General features: G+C 36.9%; 1 protein-coding gene across 1 annotated transcript in view; it reads right to left on the bottom strand.

Annotated features, from left to right (window-relative positions):
• LOC124722185 (dynein axonemal heavy chain 7-like) overlaps positions 1–22,905 on the bottom strand; it is a 913,348-nt gene that overhangs the window by 83,340 nt on the left and 807,103 nt on the right. Inside the window, exons 33-35 of the mRNA XM_047247384.1 lie at positions 22,472–22,693; positions 19,911–20,090; positions 12,847–13,125 (exon numbers count right to left, since the gene is read on the bottom strand). Of these exons, the coding sequence (XP_047103340.1) occupies positions 12,847–13,125; positions 19,911–20,090; positions 22,472–22,693 (681 nt within the window). The remainder of the gene's footprint in view (positions 1–12,846; positions 13,126–19,910; positions 20,091–22,471; positions 22,694–22,905) is intronic.

The raw sequence follows: 22,905 nt of genomic DNA, 5'->3' as shown, positions 1-22,905 counted from the left end.
CAATATTCCACTGCCATGTCATTCAGTGGTCACTGTAGCATGCCCAGAGCTTATGATGACAGGGGACTGTCAACACTTACTACTCCCCAGTGCAGGTTGCCAAGCCTCCACTCAGCAAATGAATGCTGAGCCCCTGAGGGCAATTCCCTTTTGTGTTCCCAAAACATCTCTGAAATACTTGTGTGTTGTTCAAACCTACCAGCAACAAATTTGGCAGCCCACTTCTGAATTACTTCAATGTCTTCCTTTAATCCAACCTGGTGTGAATCCCAAACACTCAAGCATTACTCAAGAATGGGTCACATGAGCAACAACACTACTGCCATACAAGTCTGGTGTGGCAGTAGAAGATAGCAAAATGAAAGCTGAAGTTCTAAATTTCACATTTAAGATATTGTTCATGTGGGAGAATAATGAAAACATACCATCATTTGACCATTAAACAGACTCTCATATGGACAACATAGTTATAAGCATACCTGGCTCAGAGAAACAACTGAAAGAGTTGAAAACAAATAAGTTGCAACAACCAGATAGAATCTCAATTAAAGTTTATAAAGAGTAGTCTGCCACATTGGTCCCTTGCTTACCTTGCATTTATCATGAATCTCTTGCCCATTGCAAAGCCCCATGTGGCTGGAAAAAAATGTGGGTGACTCCTGCATATAAGAAGGGTAAAAGAACGGACCTGCAAAATTACAGACCAATATCCTTAACATTGGTTTTCTGCAGAATTCTTGAGCATATTCTCTGTTTGAATTCAATAAATTTTATTGAGTCCAAGAAGCTTATGACTGTGAATCAGCATAGTTTTAGAAAGCATCTCTCACTTGAAATGAAGCTTGACCTTTTCTCACATGATACACTGCGAACTATGGATGAAGGGCAACATTCAGATTCCATACTTGAGTGGGTTAGAGACTTCTTAAGTAATAGAACACAGAATGTTGTCCTTGGCAGTGAGCATTCATCAGAGACAAGGGTATCATTCAGAGTGTCCCTGGGAACTGTGATAGGACTCCTATTATTTTCTATATACATATATTCTCTTGCAGGCAGGGTAGGTAGCAATCTCTGGTTGTTTGCTGATGATTCTGGGATCTACCGGAAGGCGTCAAAGTTGAGTGGCTGTAGGAGGATGCAAGATGACTTAGATGAAAACCAAATAACTTCATTGTCACACTCAGATTCAACCTCAATAGAGACAATATTTTTGTTGACTGTAATGAACACTCCCCCACTAATAGCATCTAATTTGTCATGTTGATATACATTCCATGACTCACTAAATATTTCACAGCTTTCTACTTCATGTTTCAGTCAACTCTCAGTCCCAATAATAATTTGAGTGCAAGAACATCCCTGGGAGGCAATAAATTCAGGAATGTTGTTATGAATACTTCAACAATTTACTGACATAACAGCATGGACTTCAAGGTTAGTGCCACTGTAAAAGGCAGTGTGAAACTCAAAAATGTTTTAGAAGGTGTAGATAAGTGTAACAACAAATTTTCTAAAAACAATATTGTTGTTATTATTGCTGGTTCAAATGACATTTACTGCACTGAATCATTTAACATGCTAACTCAGCTAGGTATAAAACTGCAACAGTTAAGAAAATCCAAAATAATAGTAGGAAATTTCCCAAAACAATATGATCTCCCTGACTGGTCATGTGTAAAGATGGAGATCAGAAAAGTTAATTCCGGATTGTTTAGTATTTGTAAGAAGTACAATAATGTCAGTGTCCTAGATATTAGCAATTATGACAGAGACATATTTGCCACTCATGGTTTGCATATGAACAGAATGAGTAAACAGAAATTTACAAATGAGCTTATAAACTTGCTAAGCTCTAAATCAGAAGCAAACTCTGTAGGCACAATAGCACTCAGCTGGCCAGATCAGGGAAACTTGGAAGGGCCCAGAAGGGACCATCCAAATTGTAGATGAGCGTCCACCTAATTTACAAAATGCAGCTTGTACCTTGAGATGTGAAGCAAAATATCCCAAAATTGAGCAAGATAATTGTGAAAGGGAACATCTTGAGTACTTACTAAATAATGCAGAATCTGATTTAGGTTTACCAGAGCTGAATACTAAACACCTTTGTTTCTTTCACATCAATATACAATCAATACGAAACAATTTGCCTGAATTAGTAATAATTTTAGAAGAGTTACATTGTTATGTTCTGTGTCTTAATGAGCACTGGCTCACAAAAAATGAAAGCCAGTTGTACATTCCCGATGGCTACAAAATAATCTGGTTATTTTAGATCCATTATGCAGAAAGGAGGTGTAGCTATACTTGTAAGAGATTATGTTAAACTTAAATTCAGTATAATAGATATTAAGCATTTAACTCAAGAAGGAGAATTTGAAACTGCTGCTGTTAAGTTCCAAGAATGCCTGGTTATTGTGATTTCCATATACTGCACTCCCAGTACTGACTCAAAAGTTACAGTGGACCATATAGAAAAATTGTTATTGTTTCTACTCAGATATAAGACATATAAAATTCTTATCTTTGGAGATATTAATATAGATGTGAATGTGCATAACTGTCAAACTAGCCTCCTGTTAGATGCATTGAAATCATATAATTTCTTCTGTCTCAACAGTATACCCACAGGACAAAATGCATGCCTAGATAATGTTATCTCAAATGTCTGCAGAAATAATGTTGTCTTGGATGTTGTGATACCTATGCTGTCTGACCATGATGGCATATTTCTAAAATTAACTGAGCTTGGCAAAGGTCAAGAGCAAACAATAGAACCTAGGGCAGTGAGACAGCTAAACCATATAAACATAATAAATATGACACATAGAGTTATGAGTGTAGACTGGAATGTCACTGCAATTCAAACTGACTCATTTACTGGAACATTTCATTGCTTCAAATATACAGTTGTAAATATCGTTAATGAGTGCTGCCCATTTAAAACAAAACCAAATTGGTTACATACCAAGAAGCAGAACAGAACTTCCAGCAGCTGGTGTACACCTTATCTCCATAAATTAAGGGTCTTACTATATGCTTATGATGAACTAAAAAAGATATACAGGAAGGAGATTGCTGAAGCTAAAAAAAGACCAATGGTGATTACACTTTTAATTCCAGCAACAAATGCAAAGCAGCATGGAGTGTAATTAAAGCAGAAACTAGGACTACCACAGAATAATTACCCATTCCCTTAAGTGCAGAAGAGCTTAACAATTACTTTATAAATGTTGGAAAATTTTCTATGACCGATGAAGTTAAGGCAAGTAATAATCACAGAAATTCAGATAGACTACCCGTTTTATGGAAAGATTGATCTAACACTGGTTTGAAACTTTTCAGTGGAAAACTGTTGACCCCAAGGAAATAATAGGTGTTGTCTCCAATATGAGGAACTCTAGAACAGGGGATGTCTATGGTCTGACCAATTTTATCCTTAAAAATATTGTAAATACAATCTGTCACCCTATGTGTTTCCTTATAAATCTTATGTTCACAAAAGGAGTATTTCCAGACAGCTTGAAGTTAACTGCCATATTGCCTGTGCATAAAAATGGAGACAGAAACACACCCAAAAACTATAGGCCTATTGCAATAGTCCCAATATTATAAAAAATTATTGAAGCTGTAGTAAAAAACCAACTGAATGATTTTTTGCAAGTAATAACCTCTTAAACAAGGCTCAGTATGGGTTTCAAAATGGATTGTCTACAATTAAGGCCACTCAAAATGTTGTGTTGTCTGCTCTGCATAGCTTTGAAGATAGACAATATACCTATACCACCTTGTTGGATCTTAGCAAGGCCTTTGACACTGTTTCACATAATATTTTAATAAACAAAATAGAACATTATGGAATAAAAGGCAATGAACTGGCATTTTTGAGATCATATTTATCTAACAGAAAACAGATGGTGGTCATAAATCCAAACAAAAAATCTGCTTTTCAAAATGTTGTGTATGGGGTCCCACAAGGTACTGTACTTCCTGCTTTTTATATATGTAAATGACTTGCCAACTATGGTGCCATGTAAAGTAGTGATCTATGCAGATGACATCACTTTCATCACATCTCATAGAGATGAAAAGGCTGTGATACAAATGAATGAACTAATGATGGAAGAGGTTAGTGAGTGGTTCAGGGACAACAGATTAAAGCTAAATGATGATAAAACAGAACACATACTTTTCTCCCTTAGGAAGCTTGATACTGACCTGCACAAACTCAAGGAAAAGTCAGTGAAATTGTTAGGCATCCATCTTGACAGTAAGTTATGTTGGAATACCCAGACAGAAAAAGTTTGTAATAAGGTATCAAGAATAGTGTACCTGATAAGAAAATTAAAAAGCTGTGTCAATCAAGACCACCTCCTTATGGTCTATTATGCATTTTTCACACACATTTGAACTGTGGGATAATACTCTGGGGGAACTCTGCTGGAGCTAAGAATGTCTTCCTGTGGCAGAAGAAACTAGTAAGGTGCATTTTTGGTCTACAAAACACAACTTCCTGCAAAGAATACTTTACAGAATACAAAATACTTACTGTTCCCAGCTTGTACATACTGCGAGTTCTTTTCTATGCCAAAGAGAATGCTCTTATATATGAAACTTGGGCTAATGCCCATACTTATGAAACCAGGAACAGAAACTTGATAAATGTCCCCTGAACTAGACTATCCAAGACAAAAAACAATTTTACACACATTGGCAAGGTGTTTCTGAACAAAATACCACAACGTAATAATGAACTACCACACTATAAATTTAAAATGGTGATGGAATCATGGCTAAAAAGAAAAGCTTTCTATAATGTTCAGGAATTTTTATGTAATACTATAAATGATTTAACTGTAATGTGAACTAAATTATGCATATTATAAAGTGGATAATATAAAAGTGGAAATTGAAATTTATGTAAGTTTAATATATAACATTGTATTCTGTTGCCCACAAAGAAATAACTTGTACTTGACAATGTCTTATGCAACAGCAATGTTGTCTTCAGACAAATAAAAGGAATTGATTGATTGATAAAATTTTGACAGTCAAAGTGTCTTTACCCTGAATGCAGTCTGACTTCATTATTTGTATATCAACTGGTAGGTATTCATCAGATTACCTCAAACTACTGCCTAGCATAACAAACCTCTGTTCACTCTAGAAGTACTCTGCTACCCAAGTAGCTGATTCCTTTGTGTAGTGTTCCCCTGACGTATCAAAGGGGTCCTACAATTCCTCACCCAATAACACATCTCCAGAAATCTGCAGCCAAGACTGTCACCAGAGTCAATGAAGCCTTTCAGTGAGGCCATCCAATTGGCTCAAAACCAAACACCTGATAAGATCAGGAAACAATGCTACAAACTGCTAGCTGCACTTGTATTCAGCAGAGACCAGTAGCCTTCATCGACTTCACCAGCTGCCTGTATGAACTGAGGAGGGCCTCAGAATCAATGTGACTGGCATAAGTGAAGCTAATGTGAACCACAACATGCAGAAGACTACACCTTGCAGGCCTCTTCCACATCTCACACGAAGACCCCTTTCAGACACATCAAGTGCAAAGTGGCTTTCTTTCCATCCTTGAATGCTATCTCTCCAAGGGGCTCCATCATGCACCTAATGTTGGAGCTCCCAATAACCAGAAAACCTCTACCAATGTATGCCTGATTGGGTGTTGCTGAAGGAACAGCCATTTCTTCACTTGCAGGACATATAGGTGAGACCAGGTGGCCAGTCCCCATCTTAGCCCTCTGCCTCGGGCAACACAAACATGTTACCATCAGCCACTCACCCTGCTGTGAGGGCAGATCCACTGCACTGGGTACACTAGGAAGTGTCTTTGCAGCAGAGCCCATGTGATGGACCAGATTCACTGGTATCAATATTATCTGGTGCAGCAGCCTGAAGGTTGCTGACCATAGCCAAATGTGCATTCAGCTGTTAGCAAACTGTGGCCAACTCCTCCTGCATCTGCACACAGCATGCAGCCATCCAACCCATGGTAGGAAGGCTAACTTAAGAAGACAGACAGAAAGCTAGATATGCAACCTGCTACTTTCCTGATGTGTCACCAATGGATGCTGATGCCTTAATGAGCTATGTAGCTGGCTGATCAGAAGAAATGAGTACTGTGCTACAGGCTGCCTGAATGTACAAATACAGATAAAAACATGAGATTAAACTGATTCAGTAGAAAAAAACACATTGAATTTAACAAATATTCTGCTAGAAAACACAGGAAAAGCTAAATATGTGACTTGCTGCACTAGAGATATCAACAGGTGACAGCTGAGGGCATGACTGACTGGCTTACTAAACAAATGGATGCTTGTCTACAAAAAAGAACAAATGAGCAACTACAGAGCTACAGCCTGAATGAATTTACACTTACAAAGCATGAAATTAAACCTCTTAAATAGAAAAGATGTATGGAATTTAAGAGGTAGATTACTAGGAAAACACAGGAAAAGTTAAATACATAACTTACTTCTCTGGAGATGTGAGTCTGGGTAAAAACTCAATCTGTAACTGATTGCCACCATTAGCTTTATCAGAAGCAACTGGATTTTATCCAGAATCAAAGCAGCAAGAAGTTCAAGAAAGTTTTATACAAGTGTAGTCACAAAAAACTTCAGTCTCATGAGCAAATCTTGTAGTAAGTTGCAAAATTTTTAGAATTGTTGGTAGTATGTGAATAGCTATGTGCACCAACATAAGGTGCACTGTGAAACCTCAGAGAGTGACTGGATTACGATTGAGAGTATGATTTCCAAAACAGATGCATAAAGCAGCAGTCTGTATAGTCTATTGTTAAAAAATTTTAAAATATGCATTTACTACACTGCAGCACTAAAGAAACTGGTATAGGCATGCATATTCAAATAAAGAGGTATGTAAACAGGCAGAATATGGCACTGCAATTGGCAATGCCTATATAAGACAGCAAATGTCTGGTGCAGTTGTTAGATCAGTTGCTGCTGCTTCAATGGCAGGTTATCAAGGTGTAACTGAGTTTGAACATAGTGTTATAGTCAGCAAATGAGTGATGGGTCACAGCATCTCCTAGGTAGTGATAAAGTGGGGATTTTCTGGTACAACAATTTCATGAGTGTATCATGAATATCAGGACTCCAGTTAAACATCAAATCTCCAACATTGCTGCAGCCGGAAAAATGATCCTGCAAGAGTGGGACCAATGACGACTGAAGAGAATCATTCAACATGACAGAAGTCCAACCATTCTGCAAATTGATGAAGATTTCAATGTTGGGAATTCAACAAGTGTCAGGGTGTGAACCATTCAACGAAACATCATTCATATAGGCTTTTGGAGCTGAAGGTCCATTCGAGTACCCTTGCTGACTGCACAACACAAAGCTTTATGCCTTGCCTGAGCCCGTCAAACTAACATTGAACTGTTGATGACTGGAAACATGTTGCCTGGACGGATGAGTCTCATTTCAAATTGTATTGAACAGATGGATGTGTACGGGTATGGAGACAACCTCAGGAATCCATGGACCCTGAATGTCAGCAGGGGACTGTTCAAGCTTGTCAAGGCTCTGTAATGGTGTGAGGCGTGTGTGGCTGGAGTGCTATGAGACTCCTGATAAGTCTAGATATGACTTTGATAGGTGACTTGTATGTAAGCATCCTGTCTGATTACCTGCATCTATTCATATCCATTGTGCATTCTGATGGACTTGAACAATTCCAGCAGGACAATGCGGCACCCCACACATCCAGAATTGCTGCAGAGTGTCTCCAGGAACACTCTTCCACTGCCCATCAAACTCTCCAGACATGAACGTTATTGAGGATATCTGGAATGCCTTACAACGTGCTGTTCAGAAGAGATATCCACCCCCTCATAATCTTCGGGATTTATGGGCAGTCATGCAGGATTCATGGCATCAATTCCCTACAGCACTACTTCAGACATTAGTTGAGCCCATGCCATGTCATGTTGCGGTACTTCTGCATGCTCGCGGGGGCCCTACATGATATTAGGGAGGTGTACCAGTTTCTTTGGCTCTTCAGCGTATATGTAGACAAGGTGCCTCCATTGCCATGTTCCATGCATTATTCAGTAAATGTGAACCAAAGAATATGAACATATCCATCTGATGATCTGCTATTATTTTAAAAGAAGTTGTTTAGTGGCAAGGTGTGTGTGTGTGTGTGTGTGTGTGTGTGTGTGTGTGTGTGTGTGTGTGTGTGTGTGTGTGTGTGTGTGTTTGTCAAACAAGATACACAAAGATTTCAGTCAGTGGTAGGATTTTTTTCTGCCACTTATCACTTTTTTCCCACTGCAAATTATTTGTACACATGAAAAATGCCATGAAACAATGTCTTCATGCTAAGAGTATTTTTAATTGGTACATAGTACCTTGTCTTACTTAGGAACTGAAGGCCCAGCATTTGGAGTCGTCTCACATGATGCTTGACAGTTGCAATCCTGACACCTTACCACTGATAGTCATTCTCATGTGGTTCTACCAATTTAATCTAGAGACCAATTGTCAGTCATTATCTGAATCATTATTTACAAAACTCCACCAACAAAATCCATAATGTACCAGGTGATCAAAAAATCAGTATAAATTTGAAAACTGAATAAATCACGGAATAATGTAGGTAGAGAGGCACAAATTGACACACATGCTTGGAATGACATGGGGTTTTATTATAACCAAAAAAATACAAAAGTTCAAAAAATGTCCATCAGGTGGTGCTTCATCTGATCAGAATGGCAATAATTAGCATAACAAAGATAGACAAAGCAAAGATGATGTTCTTTACAGGAAATGCTCAATATGTCCACCATCATTCCTCAACAATAGCTGTAGTCGAGGAATAATGATGTGAACAGCACTGTAAAGCATGTCCGGAGTTATGGTGAGGCATTGGCGTCGGATGTTGTCTTTCAGCATTCCTAGAGATGTCGGTCAATCATGATACACTTGCGACTTCAGGTAATCCCAAAGCCAATAATTGCATGGACTGAAGTCTGGGGACCTGGGAGGCCAAGCATGACAAAAGTGGCGGCTGAGCACATGATCATCACCAAATGACTTGCGCAAGAGATCTTTCACACATCTAGCGATATGGGGTGGAGCACCATCCTGCATAAACACTGTACATTCCAGCAGGTGTTTATCAGCCAGGCTGCGGATGATGCGATTCTGTAACATATCGTCGTACCTCTCACCCATCACGGTAGCAGTTACAAAACCAGAATCATGCATTTCCTCAAAGAAAAAAGGCCTGATAACAGTAGATGTGGTAAATACAACCCATACCGTGACTTTCTTGTCATGCAATGGAGTTTCAACGACAGTTCTAGGATTTTCGGTAGCCCAAATTCTGCAGTTGTGGGCATTAACAGACCCTCGGAGCATGAAATGAGCTTTCTCAGTCCACAACACGTTACTCAACCAATCGTCATCTTCCGCCATCTTTTGAAACACCCACACCACAAATGCCCTCTGCTTCACTAAATTGCCAGGTAACAGTTCATGATGCTGATGGATTTTGTACGGATAGCATCAGAGGGTATGCGTAAGTGCCAACCAAACAGTAGTGTATGGAATGCCGGTACGATGAGCGACTACACGAGTGCTGACGTCCCCATGCATAGACGAACCTGCTACCATCTCCATTTCTTCCTGAACTGTCTCAGCAGCATTATGCCTTGTGCTCAGTCGGCCCCTATGGGGTCTATCATCTAAACAACCCGTGGCTTCGAACTTTGAAATCATTCTCGCCACAGCTGCATTTGTCAATGGACCTTTACCCATTCGAATCCCCTTCCTATGGCGATAGGATCATAATGCTGAACTAGCACATTCCCAATTGTGATAATACAGCTTAACTAAAAGTGCCTTTTCAGGTAATGTCAGCACGCTGCGACTGCTGGTGCATCTCATTCTCTCTCTCATTACAGTTCCTTTTATACAAGATTGTCATGCGCAGTCACTGACGTTTTGCTGTCCAGCGCCGTCTGTTGGACATTTTGTGAACTTTGTATTTTTCTTTTTTGGTTCCAAGCATATGTGTCAATTTTTACCTCTCTATCTCCATTATTCCGTGGCTTATTAAGTTTTCAAATTTATACTGACTTTTTGATCACCCGGTAAATAAACAAAAGAATATGGAGCCTTTTATTTGCTATAAGTGACCAAACTATCATAACTGCATTTGCAGAAGTTAGGATAGTGGGTACAATTTGCTGAGCTGGAGCATACTTCTATAAAAATGTTGAATCAATTTAAGAGAATTGATTGAATTTGTGGCTTCATGGGATCACATTCTACAATGAGAATGCACCATGCAACATACCAGTGAAAAGAGTGGAATGAATGAGAAAAGTTAAGATCACATTTAACTATCCCAGATGAGACAAACCATTTATGACTTACCACGAAATAATGTGATAAAGACTGGTATTGGGAAACATGTGGCTCAGATTAGATATTTGGCTCACTATTGTCATAGAGGTTGATCCAGATACATTGGCTTTAATACCCTCCAGTTGCTTAACTGTGTAATATACATCAGCTGTCAGCGACCTTACAGTCTAATTTACCAGACATTAGCTAGTCATTCTGAATAATGAATAACATATAGTGCAGCTGATTGCATTACATAAAATAAATGATATCAGGTGATGTCACAATTAAATGATGTAGTTGACCATGCATGGTTTAATCACTCAGAAGCTCTTTGAAATAAGTGAAAGTGGTGGTCCTGTGTAAATTATTTAAATAATTAATAATACAATAAATCTCTCAGTGAAGCTAGGTATAGTGTTTTAATCAGAAAATATATCAGATTCTCCAATACTAACTGTACATAGAGCTCAACTCAACAGCATATCTCAACTACAGAGTTTTGGCTAAAAGCCACATCACATGATTACTCTCAGAGTCGCAACAATTGTTATAGTATCTAAAGCAACTGCATGCCACCTAAGTTAAACCAGCACTTGAAAACTGTTCTTACAACTCCCCAAATGTGACTGCATCTTTACCAGTGTAGCATGAACTTCCTCTTTCACATGGTCCCCTGGTTCCCAGCTGGCCTCCAGACACCCCATCAGTACCACTCTGTGCCAATAAGACAGTTGACAGCATACAGGACCATGCCAATGGAGGCTACAGTCTGCCTCCCTTCTTAACTCTAAGTCTTAATAAAATTGAATGCATCATAAAATGGAATTCTTAATAAAATGAATCACCTAATTTTGCCTTATACTGTTACAATAAAACTGTTTACATTATATGATGTTCAGTTCTTTCTGGTTTGAGTGGTACCAGACAACACATAAATCATGCAATAATTTCATATAAATAATTAATAATGTACTTCCACATAGTATGGTATTAAAGAAATGCATGGATGATTGATGACAAAAGTATCATGCTGAATTCACTGTGTTCATGTGGAGGGCATGATGATCTGTCATTCGTCTGCAATAAATCTATGTTATAACTAATACTTTAATGATTCTGGCTGTGTAGCATTCACAACCAATAGCTAGAGTGCAACACTATGGTGTGATATAATATCTGAAGAGATCACATGTAATGCTTACTTATGATTCTCACATGATTTGCTTCCATTCAAAAGCTAATTTACAAAAAAATGGTTCAAATGGCTCTGAGCACTATGGGACTTAACTTCTGAGGTCATCAGTCCCCTAGAACTCAGAACTACTTAAACCTAACTAACCAAAGGACATCACACACATCCATTCCTGAGGCAGGATTCGAACCTGCGACCATAGCGGTCTCGCGGTTCCAAACTGTAGCGCCTAGAACCGCTAATTTACATAATATCAGAGATATCACAGGTATTAGTATTACAATAGAAGCATTATGGCTGCTTAGTGATTTTGCTGTACTCACATTAGTTTTATGATGAACAGTTGAATTACTATTTAGTCTTTAATGTTTGAATATTCCTTCACTTTTTAAAGTAACAAAAGTCTCAGTTCTTATTGCTGTCCAAGCATCCTGCCTGCCACTGGTCCCTTAATGAGCATGGAATTGCCCTCCTTGTATCTGCACTGACCAGTCATTTATATCAACTCCCTAACCACCACTGGGTTAGGAATTCCCCAGTGCTGCTCAATCTGGGTGGCTGGACCATCACCACCACTGCCAAACAATACTTTCATGCCCTCAAGAATTTAAGATCTAAATGTAGATGGCTGGGCCTTCTACCAATACATATTATCTTACAACCTGTTCACTATTTTATGACGAAGCCTCACCAAAACATCTAATATCCACTTTTTATCTAAAAAGTGAAAGAAACATTCAGTCGGAATTGTTTTGAATCCCACGAATGACCATGCCTGTTAACAAAATATTCTTTAGAAATCTTATTAAGGGTCTTCCATAAGCCACTTGAAAAAATGAAGAATTTGAATTATTTCTGCATAACTCAGAAGATGATCCATAGATGTGTTTTATTTATCTATTTATTTACTTTTGAGGTGGAGAAGATGGAGGTCTGTAGTAAATTTTAGGATACTTTGGAGACATTTATCAATAATACTGTATTAGAATAGTCTTGTACTATAATGAAAAACAAGGCACAGTTCATGAGAAAGTTATAAACATAAAACACAATCAGACATGAACATTACATATGGTAAGACAACAAAAGATTGTGTTAAAAATGAATAAATTAAATGGAGAAATGATATAGTTTTTCTAAAGATGTCCCTTGTGTGTATTTCTAACTTAATTGTGGCTTACATTTATGGTGCATAAATCAGTGCCAGTGAGTTACTTTAATATTGCTAATTATTTAGTTTGTAATAACCTGAAGCTGTCTGATTGAAATATTCAGATCTGATTCATTGAAATTATATGGTCTGTTCCATCCAATAGCACCATATTTCCGCCTTTCTTGTATAACAGCATGGAAAAAACATAATGAATATAAAAGTCTTCTGAACTCTTTGTCCTTTCCCTTGCATCCATTGAAGAACTCTGGTTCCTTAATTATTCCTGATATGAATGAATGAAGTAATTTTTCCTTCAGTACTGCTGGAGTCTCATTGACAATCTTTACACTCTTCTGCAGAATTGCTTGTGAAAACTGTAAACATTGAAAAATAATTTTATCAAATTTTAAATATGTGATAGATCATTTGTAATTGAAACTGTGTTGATGAATCATAACAGTTTTGTTTTATGTAGCTGCTATTTTGTTCATGTACAACACAAAGAAAGTAGGCATATGAAGCATTTCAACTTAGCTATGAGAAGTATATGAACACTGACAGATGGTATAGGGATGCAACAGGGTTATAGTAACCACTGTACTTGACTTTTGGCTGTGATTCAGTTTGTGAATGCCGAAAACATTAAAACGTACAATCTTTGTGAAATATTTGAGATCTGGGGTTCAATCTATTTGTTAATTAACATGCATCTTATATCTACAGGCTCATAACACATGCAATGTCATATAATTTGTCGGACTTCCTACATTATGTACAGGGTGTCTCTCCTAAAAATCATCAGGCATATTTTTTTTTACATTTGAGGAGTTATTTGCAATTATTTTTTTGCATCATATAGTTGGAGTGAGCCCATACAAATAGTGAACATCACATCTTTGATGTGATGCCCAGTGTCAGTGGAAAGTTTTGGTTTGTTTACTGCTACAAGGAAAATGATTTTTAAAGAGGAATTTTATGTGCCCATTTGACGTAGCAGTCCCATTTTATCAGTATGTATTAACAGGGACAGTAAAATGTGAGGAATAAACAGTATTCCAGAAGCAGCTCAATAGTACTGCTACATGGCAGTACAGTCAGTGTGGGACATGTTTTTTTGATGCAGAACTATTGTAAATTCTCCAGCTGTTATCAGTGATGTTAAAGAGTCAAATTTAACTATGTTTCACACATGTTATAGATAGTTTTAGAAAAACTGAAATATTTAGGATTAGGTGCTCCAGGCTAAAGCAGCTAAAAGAGTCCAACTACTAATTCAGAATCTCTGAAAAAGTTTAATTCAAAGTTGACAGTAATCATGATTGCCTACACATGACTGGATCAACACATCAACTGGAGGGCTGAGGATGTGTTACGTAAGAATGAATCACCAGTTAACTACAGTAACAATTCTATTCTTCTCTGTTGGATCATTGAAAAAATACTGAATCTAACAAATTGAATTGATTTATAAAACTGGGAACTGAAGTATGACAAGTGTTAAATAATAACCTCATCTGGAAGAAAGAAAATAAATTTGTGTCATCACATTTTACAAAATAAAAAATGGGTCCAGGAATATAAGTGGCAATTTAACCCTCTTCCATATTTGCCCTAAAGGTGAAAGGAGGTTCTGCAGAACCACTAACACTTAATATTTCTAAGTTTGTGTTTATAAGGTTTTCAGACAGGGACAAAAATCATTTTCAGACTATCTTAAAACTTCTTCACAAAAAGAAGCTTATCTTATTTGCTTCTCCATTTCCTAATGTTATGATGAATTAAGCTTAAGTAACTTTTCAGAAACTTCTTAAGGAATTTGTTGGAGCCTTTCCATCACTGCAGTGTCTTTTAAAACTGTATGCCTGAATACTGATTACTATCTAAAAAGAATGTCCTTGTGTATTAGTAATTATGGGGGTCATGTCTTGCATGATGATGGCACCTATATATTCAGTACAAGGGACTTAGCTACATGCGCCTTTGTCTCTTATTTATATTTATAGAGTAAGTACTAATCACCCACTCCCAAATTAGCAAAAGTCACAGCAATATTATTACACATTTCTTCAGTCAGTGCAACTTGTCAAAGTCTATATTTCTTGATCATATTGAGCACCACAGTTTAAGTGGCATTAATTTTAATGATTAATGGAAACTAACTCAGCTATATTATTACACATTTGTTGGGCTATGACCAGTTTCATTCTTAAAACATCTTCAGGTTGCCAGCTTTAGTCTTGGCTGTTGAACCACAACATTAGATTAGATTAGATTAGATTTACTTCATTCCACTTGATCCGTAGTGAGAAGGCCCTCCAGGATGTGGAACATGTCAGAAAAACAACAATACATGACAAATATTTACAACTAAAACAAATAAGCTAATGTACCATTCCACAGGTCCCAAGTGGAATGATTGTCATTTTTTTAAAGAACACTATATGAAAGAGTCATTTTACAAATAGTAATACACTGAATTTAAAATAAAAAAGTTTTTTATTTATTTATAAGGTAATAAACATGTAATACAACTACTATAATACTTATTTACAATTAACACATTACTGCACTGAAATGGTGCAGAAGTTAGATTGTACTTACACACATACACACACACACACACACACACATTTACAATGAACACATTACTGCACTGAAATTGTGCAGAAGTTATATATATATATATATATATATATATATATATATATATATATATATAGGGAAACATTCCACGTGGGAAATAAAATATCTAAAAACAAAGATGATGTGACTTACCGAACGAAAGCACTGGCAGGTCGATGGACACACAAACATACACACAAAATTCAAGCTTTTGCAACAAACTGTTGCCTCATCAGGAAAGAGGGAAGGAGAGGGAAAGACGAAAGGATGTGGGTTTTAAGGGAGAGGGTAAGGAGTCATTCCAATCCCAGGAGCGGAAGTTGGTTTTACTGAGAAATTCATCAATGGAGTAGAAGGAGTGTGTGTGTGTGTGTGTGTGTGTGTCTATATATATATATATATATATATATATATATATATATATATATATATATATACAAATCAGTTGGTTTTACTGAGAAATTCATCAATGGAGTAGAAGGAGTTGGCCACCAATAAATCCTTTAGGCTTCTCTTAAACTGAATTTCATTGGTTGTTAAGCTATTTATGGCTGCTGGCAAGTTATTGATAATGTGTGGACTCCTCATTTTTCTTGGTCAAGAAGACAGGAAGTTATCTTATTTCACAACATGTTATTTTAGCCTTCATACAATGATTGAAAGGAGGAAACAATTAAAAAAAAAAAGTTTTGCACTTTTCCCTGTCATATTCCATGTTGGTGTCATTATAATCACTGGTTGTGTCTGGATGATTAGATTAGATTAGATTAGATTAATACTAGTTCCATGGATCATGAATACGATATTTCGTAATGATGTGGAACGAGTCGAATTTTCCAATACATGACATAATTAGGTTAATTTAACAACATACTTAAGTTAATATAACAACTTTATTTTTTTTTGTGTTTTTTTATTTTTATTTGCTTACTGATTTAGCATAAGATGAAAACTTCTTAAGATTTTCTGTCAGATGGGTAGCTAGAATTTTACATTCAATTGAGTTTCAGTATTGGTTCTGCTATGGAAGGATACTGTCGTCAGAGTGTGACTTGCTTGAAGATATTTGAGAATTCTAACTTTCAAATTTAAGATGTGTCTTTATGTAATTACATCATAAGCATCAATAAAATATTATATTGCTCATATGGTAAGTGATAATGTGACTGAGACCTTACGATTCTAATGTACTGCTTTTCATATGCACTGAACCACGTGAATTTTTAATGTCAACATTATGTCTATCCTTTATAGACAGAACAATGTCAGGTTATGGGAAAACTGTGAGAGTCGCTTACATTAGGGGCTTCATTTTCATTCTACCAGTTTTCTTTTTTTTCTGAATGTGCTTAACTTTTGGTCACTAGAGTGTTTTGTATGGTTTCTGACACCAGCTTTGTAGCATTCATGCCAGTCTACTATAACTCAGTTTCACCTTCATCTAGACACAGGTTTTCTCTCTTATCTCAAGTAACAAACCAATATTACTGTTCAGTAAAACACTCAAGAGTGTTGCAGAACTGTTCCCTTTTTAATTTTGTATATTACCTTCATCCATTTCTCATAGCCGTTTTTCCCCATTAAAGTCACATTTAATGAGAAATTAATTGTGCCTGAAGAGAACAAATTCTTTCTTCTGTTCAGAAATTGTCTTATATTTTCTGCATTGCTTATATAGTTCCATGGAAGAGGCTCAATGTGACCCCTGTCAAAATTTCAAGTGACTCAGTGAAACATCAACAACAAAAATTGTATGAGTCACTTGTAAACTAATTAACCTATGGCAGCAGCCACTTGCTGGGCAAGAGCCCTGTCAAGGAGATCAATTTACTTGCCAGTATAGACTGTATAACTACATTGACTTATGCCAATTATGGTTTATGGTAGAATGTGTGGGAGTCACTGTGATTGCAAGTCACATGTAAAGTTGACAGAGCCACTTACTATTTAGGTATGGCCTTCATCATCACCATATAATAAAATTAAACAACTATAGCCATCATTTGCTGTTATTCTACCGCATTGGAACCAGTTTTGGTGACTCAATACACCATCTTCTGGCCTTAACTGACACTTAAGAGGGGCAAACTCCAATTGTATAAATGATTCCATCAGTAACCAACATCTATGAACTGGCTTGTGTCTGCAACTATCAACTACCAATGTGACAAAAGGTTCATGAAACAGTTAGCCTCTTTGATGTCTGTGATGAGAAAATTGAAATTAAAAGCATTCTGCAAGATAAAATCAATCTGCATTCATAATGTACCAAAAGTAGTTATGGAGGAACCATTGTCAGATGACAGGCAGAATGATGCCAGTGGTTGACATTTGTAGAGGGGTCCATAAAAATACATAAGTCTGAACTGGTGTTCACAAGGAATTCCTGTCTGGATTTTCTGACAGTTGTGTACAGGTCCTGAGAGGCTGTTTGGCAAGAGGATGCATCTATGTCTCGATGCTGTTTGCTTTCAGATATGCACAAGGTGATACATATTTTCTTGCTAGATCCTCAAACATTCTGTGGAACCAAAAAGTCACAGATGACTGATCTGTATCGCTGGATGTCAGCAAATTGACTCCTAAATGAGTACTGGAACACTGGGGATATTGCTTGTACAGAAGCTTGCACCGTAATGAGTGAGCAGCTCCCTCAGTTGTGCAGCTACAGAATCTACCTTATTGGATGGGCATTCATAGTCTGATTCTATAATATTGGGAGGTCGTACAGTGTTGCTGTGTGTTGTCACTGCAGTGCTGATGGATGGCAGAGAGAGTGCATTATGAATGCAATCAACTATCTCTGCTACAGTGTCCAATATTACCTCAGCCTGAGTTGTGATTACTGTCCACACTTATGCCAGAAGTCAGCCAGCCCAGAGCATTATGAGTAGAGTACAGAAAGTTCCCATGTTTGATATGCTTCAAAGATGTCACAGGATTTGAGGTTTTCTATCTTGTTGGGTAAATACTTGCTATATCTGCTGCTTCTCAGATGTGGAACTGCATTGATTCGGCTCAGATTTAAACTTGAGGTAACTATCAGTTTCTGGACATGCCACAATAATGTCTTCTACCTTAGCAGTGTAGTGATGATCTAGGTGACTCACCACCAGAGAAAATTTCATAAATTCAGCTATGATTTCCAAACAGGGAAAACTTGCTTCCACTTGTTCAGTACATAGAGTTGATGTATGAGACCAAAATGAAAATCTACAGTGAGGCATGAAACTGCAGGTTTTTCACTCCCTTCTGTTTCTAATTGACCTTGCAGCATTAAAAATATATGGTCATAACTGCACTAAAATATAAAGTCAATAACTAATGGTTCACTAATCACATCGGGGTCAATGAGACAGTTATGAGAACAGTTGGATGAACGTCCTGAAGCATATGCATTCATTATAATTAAGCAGAATTAGTTACTGACTACAATTATGGAATTAACACAATAACATTCAGAATACGTTACACATACTACCTACACACTGTTTTGCAATGTATTTTTGTCCATAATGAATATCTCAGTTAAATGGTAAGCTGTTAACCAACAAATCATGAATCTTAAAAGCCCCAGTAAAGTTTTCAGAACAGTAATCACACTTATTTATACACAACTTCAATCAACCCCCAAAGTAAAGTCTGTCTTTCAAAAAACATTGATAACAACATCTGACACTGTATTTCACAACATCTCTGGTGGCTAGGTTGCAAACACTGTATGAACAGTGATTAGTTTTCAGTTTTGCAACAGCCACCAATTATCTTGTTGACTGAAACGGATCTTTTCCTACAGTCTACTGAAGTGCAGCCAGTAGGACTGTGGTTAAGTCAAACTCTGTTCTACAACCTTTCTTCCAGAGGGTCTGGCCCAGTGGCACAATAAGAGAGCCTCTGTGAATTGTGGAAGGTGTGGTGAGGTAAACTGAAGATCTGAGTAATTCTGTAAGGTGCATCTGGATTGCACAACTCTCTCTGCACTATCTATGACAGGTTTTAGACCTTGTCTGGCACACAATTTCAACTGTTTGTTAGTACCTGTTTAGGCTACTTCAAATTTTGAAAAATGAAATCAGTGTGATTGCATGACTGCAGTATTTGGAATCAGGTGGTCAAATATTTTTTAAACACATTATAAATAATACAGTGAGGCAATTCTGTACAAAAATGAAGGCATTTGCTGAAAAGCAATTTCCACAAAATCTTGTGGCAGAATCATATTATGTCAGTGGATCATCTATATTTTTCAGAAATGGTTTGTTAGTAGTTATTCATACACAAATAACATTAAGCAGTCATATGGCATTAATCAATATGTGTGAGTTAACTAGTATAAAAGTTACAGCTTCTCCTTGTGCTTGGATAAGGTATTATTAGCATTTTGTCAACCTAGGAAGGGTACACACATGTACAGAGTACACAGAAATTAAACCCAAAAATTGGAAACACGTAGAGACCCATCAAGTATGAGGTAAACAGCTTTGCAGCACATAACATATTATGTGGTTTCCAATAATATTCACTGATGTAAGAGTACCTTTTTTGTTGAGTAGCTTGTGAGCCATAATCTAAAACTGTGTTTTGTATTTTCACTGCTTATGTTTTCCCATATATTTTCCAAAGTGTTCATCCATGGAACTGCTAAGTGGCAGTTCTGTAAACACACCCATTCTCCTCCTTCCTGAGCAAATGTAAGCAAATTTTTTACAGCATCTTCCTGAAAAATAAAGTGTAGAATCAATTTTAGAACACAGAGATGAATATTTTTGTTAAACTTATTGTTTGTGTGTTCTTTGCTAATAAGCATAATGTGTGGAGCTTTGTAGATAATTGTTGGTATTGTTTTGCCTTGAGATTTATGTCAGCACATCAGGTAATCATAATGAATTTTCACTGCTCCTGCAGAGTTTCAAATCAGCTAATGACTGACCAATCGAATAACCAAACTATCATCTTAACAGAAAATAATAAAAAAAGAGAAAAACAATAATTTTGTAGTAGTATAAAATGTATTTCATTAGACAGTTGACTTTACCAAACCAACATAAATGAATAATTTCTCGATTGGAAGTAAATTACGGCAAACAAAAAGGCTGCATTTAATTGGTGGAAGAATTTATAATGAATAGGTATTCAATGTACACACAGAGATATTCAGTGGTCATAAGTATGTGTGTAGTAACTTTCTTGGATGATGTCTGTTAAAATCACTAGCTATGATTTGTATTTGCGGGCAAAGCTCCTGGTCATTCTTGCATTCGACATTGAGAAAATATATCAAGACAAGGTTTCTATTGGCTCCTGCAATAACACTAAAACAATCTCTTTGACACCTGCAGTCTTCTTCTGCCATCTCTTTCAGAACTCATTCAACTCTATAATACAAATGTTGGAAATACGGCTTTGACCCATGACGTCACAAATATAGCGGAAACGACAATTCCAATATGGCGGATATAGAAACGTTGCATACGTATCACAAAGACGAAAACACATAGAAAAACAACACACACAAAGGTTTCACAAGAACAATCTGCTAACATTGATAGCAAACAAAGATAATAATAAACAAGTGGTACTCAAGGCCAGGCAGGGGGGGGCTGCGCCCCCCCCTGACGCCCGCTGCCAAAAAAAAACTCCCAACCTAACCTCGTATTCAGGGCTACGCTACAGATCAATGTGTAGGTCAATCAAAAGATAAAAAAAAGAAACAAATAAAAAAAAAAAGAAAAAAACAATATTGATTCATTAGACATAACGAGTAGCGACAAAACATATAGACCATAAAGCTTGAACAATCTAATGGCAAACTGATAAAAGCCTCATAGACGACGTTAAAACAAAAAGTACAGTAAAAAGGTAAACTATATATTACAGGCCCTAAAACTCCTACTAAGGTAACGTCAACGAGGCAACATCTACAAACACGCCACACTCACAAACCAAACTCCACGCCGTAATGACGTCACACACCACAACACCCTTACGTCACGGGTCAAAGCCGACGCGTGAGATCGGATGTTTCTGTTGACCCCAAATGTTCATCTCTGTTGATTTTAGCTTTCTTCATAATGTTTCTCTGATATTTGGAAGAGTGTTTCAGTCTTTTCTTTGAATCACTATTGGAACAAGCCTCTTCATCCATTTTCACAAGAATACTGAAATCAGCAATACCAATTTATTCTATGCAGTGGTATCACACATTACTGTAACACCATCAGCTGAGAGGAAAAATAACCAAATTCCTGGACTTTGGGTGTTTCTGTACCTTGTTCAAATTTTCTGCCTCTGTTTGCATGGCAGGAAATGATTGGAGGGTACCACAGGTGAATGCCTCTGATGTATGAGCCTTGCAAACATGTCACAGATAAATTCAAAGTTCAGTAAATTTCTTACAGTTCTTCTTAAATCCATTGTGATCCACTTACCTACACTCTTAGATTAGCATTTATGAGCAAAATAATATTACAGGATGTGATTTGGTCTGAGTAAGAAGAGTACATCTTGAGGTGAACTTTCCTCATGGACTAGATACATATTCCAGCCTAGGTTCTACACAGTTATTTGCTTCAATGGCAATGTTCTTTCATTTAAAAATTCAAAAAAATGACTCAAACCTTCAGTCAGTAACTAGGAATCATATATGTTTCCAAACTCCACAGAGATTCACTTCCATAGCCTGCAGAACTAGCTCATAAGTGAGAATTACATGTCATTTACCATATCCACAGGCTGCAGAATTTGCACAAATGGGTGCTACCTACTGTCTGAAATAGCTTGTGTCTGTACCATTATGATGTTACCAGATGTGTGATCATAGTGGGTTCATCTTAGAAAGTGTAATAATAAAGGAAGTGTATGGAAGCCAGGATAAAGTATTGTACTACTTTAAAAAAAATATATTCAGTTTTCCTTAATCATGTTTGACTTATCCACAACTTTTGCCAAGTAGTAGACAGATATTAAGCGTGCTTATTCAAGCCATGCTGGAACAGGATGGTAGATCCACAACTGTTCAGATATTAACCGTTAGATATTAAGCAGTGAGCAGTGAAAAGTTTCATGCAGTCGAGTAGTACAGTTTGCTTAATAACATACCTGTCCTTCTCCAAGTGATACTACATGTAACTTAGAAGTGTAATCCTTTCCCTTAGCAAATTTATCTAGTTCCTCTGTGGGGTCAGTACCAGGTGACAGGATAAACAGTAGTGGTGATGTGATGTCTGAATCTTCAAATGATTTTTCCAGATCAAATGTTGGTGGTGTTACATACTTTCTGCCCATTAGATTTTCAATAAATAAAGCAACTGCATCTATTACCTGTGGAATAATAGTAAATATATTTTATATAGAGTAATTTACTTCTCATGTGGCACTAATCACAATGTTCACTTGAGTGATTAGGATCTATGGCAACATCAAAAAACAGAGAGAGTAATTAATTTTCATGAAGCATGACGTGCAATGGAAATTATATTTATACTCAGTCTTTTCAAAATAAGTGTTAAGGAAACTAAATAATACAAGTTTGA

This window comes from Schistocerca piceifrons, chromosome X (assembly GCF_021461385.2).
Source record: "Schistocerca piceifrons isolate TAMUIC-IGC-003096 chromosome X, iqSchPice1.1, whole genome shotgun sequence".
Lineage (NCBI taxonomy): Eukaryota > Metazoa > Arthropoda > Insecta > Orthoptera > Acrididae > Schistocerca > Schistocerca piceifrons.
The sequence above is the reverse complement of the archived record's forward strand: the minus strand, read 5'-3'. Positions and strand labels throughout refer to the sequence as shown.